The sequence below is a fragment of the Entamoeba invadens genome (assembly GCF_000330505.1).
Source record: "Entamoeba invadens IP1 unplaced genomic scaffold scaff_1105074726323, whole genome shotgun sequence".
In the NCBI taxonomy this organism is placed as follows: domain Eukaryota; phylum Evosea; order Mastigamoebida; family Endamoebidae; genus Entamoeba; species Entamoeba invadens.
In genome coordinates, this window is record NW_004191830.1 from 4,784 (window position 1) to 6,750 (window position 1,967).

Sequence of the window (1,967 nt, forward strand, 5' to 3'; positions counted from 1 at the left end):
CCTGTGTACATAGCTCGTGAGATATTGAATAAAGAGAAATACAAAATATCTTCGGATATCTACTTTTGGCGTCACCATGTATGAAGTATTTGGATAGAAAGAACCATTCAATAAAAAACAATTCAAATTTCCTTGGAAAATCGCAAAGTTTGTTATTTCTGGAAAACGAATTCAAAAAAGAGAGTCAATCACTCAAGAGGAGTATACTTTAATATTAGAGTGTTGGGATGATGAGCAAATAAAACGGCAATTGATTACAATTGTTGTACAAAAACTCGAAACAATTAATTTACATCAATAATTTATTTTAATAAATATTATATTTTAAGTTATTAAATGATCAAAATATACTAATATATAATAATACGTCTAATACAATATTATGTAATACTTACCAACAATATTTTTTCTGAAGAGCGGGTTCTCTCAAGAGCGGGCATTTTTAGACTATAACTAAAAATAGAGTTCTCTATAGAGCGGTAATAAAAATCTGATTGGCTAAAAATGCCCGCTCTTAAGAGAACACAATCACTCAATTTTACCACTCTTGGGAGGTATTACTGTATTTATTAAACTATAACGAAACCTCTATACTTTTATAATATTTTATTAACAAACGATTTAAAACTCGATTATTTTCAAATCGATTATAATAATAAAAACGTGTCTGTTGAAACATATATCATTAATTATTGTCAGACTGTATCTAAATTTTTCATTTTGAGACTGGAACAAGATTCAAAACAAAAATTACCAAATGATGTCACAGTTGATGATATATCCACATTGATCAAATTTTTACAACCTGCAAAACACCAACTACCAAGTGATGTCACACTTGACGGTATAACTACTGAAGTTAGACTGCTACATCCACTAAAAGTATGTTCTCCAATTGATTTTACGCTTGATGGTAGTATTATTCTACTCAGATAACTACAATTAGTAAAACAAAAATATGGTATTGATGTTATACTTGATGGTATATCCACATTTTTCAAATTACAGCATCCACAAAAACAGGCTTTACCAATCGATGTCACACTTGGTGGTATTATTACACTGCTTAGATTTTTACATTCCCAAAAACATCTTTCACCAAGTGATTTAACACCTGATGGTATGGTCACTTTGTTCAGAGTATTACATCCATAAAAACAGTTGTCATTTATTGATGTGAAACCGGGTGGTATATCAAATTCAGTATAATTATATTCGTTGTTTAACTTTTTATTGTTGATCACAATTACACTTGTTGGTATTTCCACACTGCTCAATGTTTCATACCCAAACATGCATCTATTTCCAATAACAACGTTTATAAATAGTGGTATTACAACATTGGTAAGATGATCACATCCACTAAAACAACTTTCACCAATCGATTCCACACTTGATGGTATTATAAGACTGCTCAGACCACTACAATTACAAAAACACTGATCACCGATTGATGTCACACTTGATGGTATTATAACACTGCTCAACTTACGACAGGAAAAAAAACACAATTTACCAAGTGATACAACATTTGATGGTATTGTAATACTGCTTAAACTACAACATCCATTGAAACACTCTTTTCCAAGTGATGTGACACTTGTTGGTATAGTAACACCACTTAAATTTGAACATCCATAAAGACACCATTCGCCAAGTGATGTCACAATTGGCGGTAAAGTATCACTATATCTCTTTCTATCTTGATTAGTGTAAGTAACACTCTTAAAATTGATGTTTTTATTTCTGTTCATGTCAACTGTTGTATAATCAACATTGAACCACACAACAATTCTATAAAAATCAATTTTTATTTCGATATTTTTGTTAGTGTTGATATCTTTATGAGTTTCAGGGTGTTTTATATTAACATAAAAATCATTACCAAAGTTTTTATCCTCCAAATTCCACATGTGGAGTGTTTCAATATTTGTAAAGTATTTGATCGTTTTGTAATTCAACGGAAT

The 1,967-nt window shown here is 30.2% G+C and overlaps 1 protein-coding gene across 1 annotated transcript; it reads left to right on the forward strand.

Annotated features, from left to right (window-relative positions):
* On the forward strand, nucleotides 1–301 carry EIN_283150 (hypothetical protein; the record flags this gene model as incomplete). The annotated part of the gene is made up of 2 exons (XM_004185042.1): nucleotides 1–78; nucleotides 149–301. Coding segments are annotated over 2 exons (231 nt in total), but the record flags the coding sequence as incomplete, so codon positions are not given.
* Nucleotides 302–1,967: the final 1,666 nt, after the last annotated feature.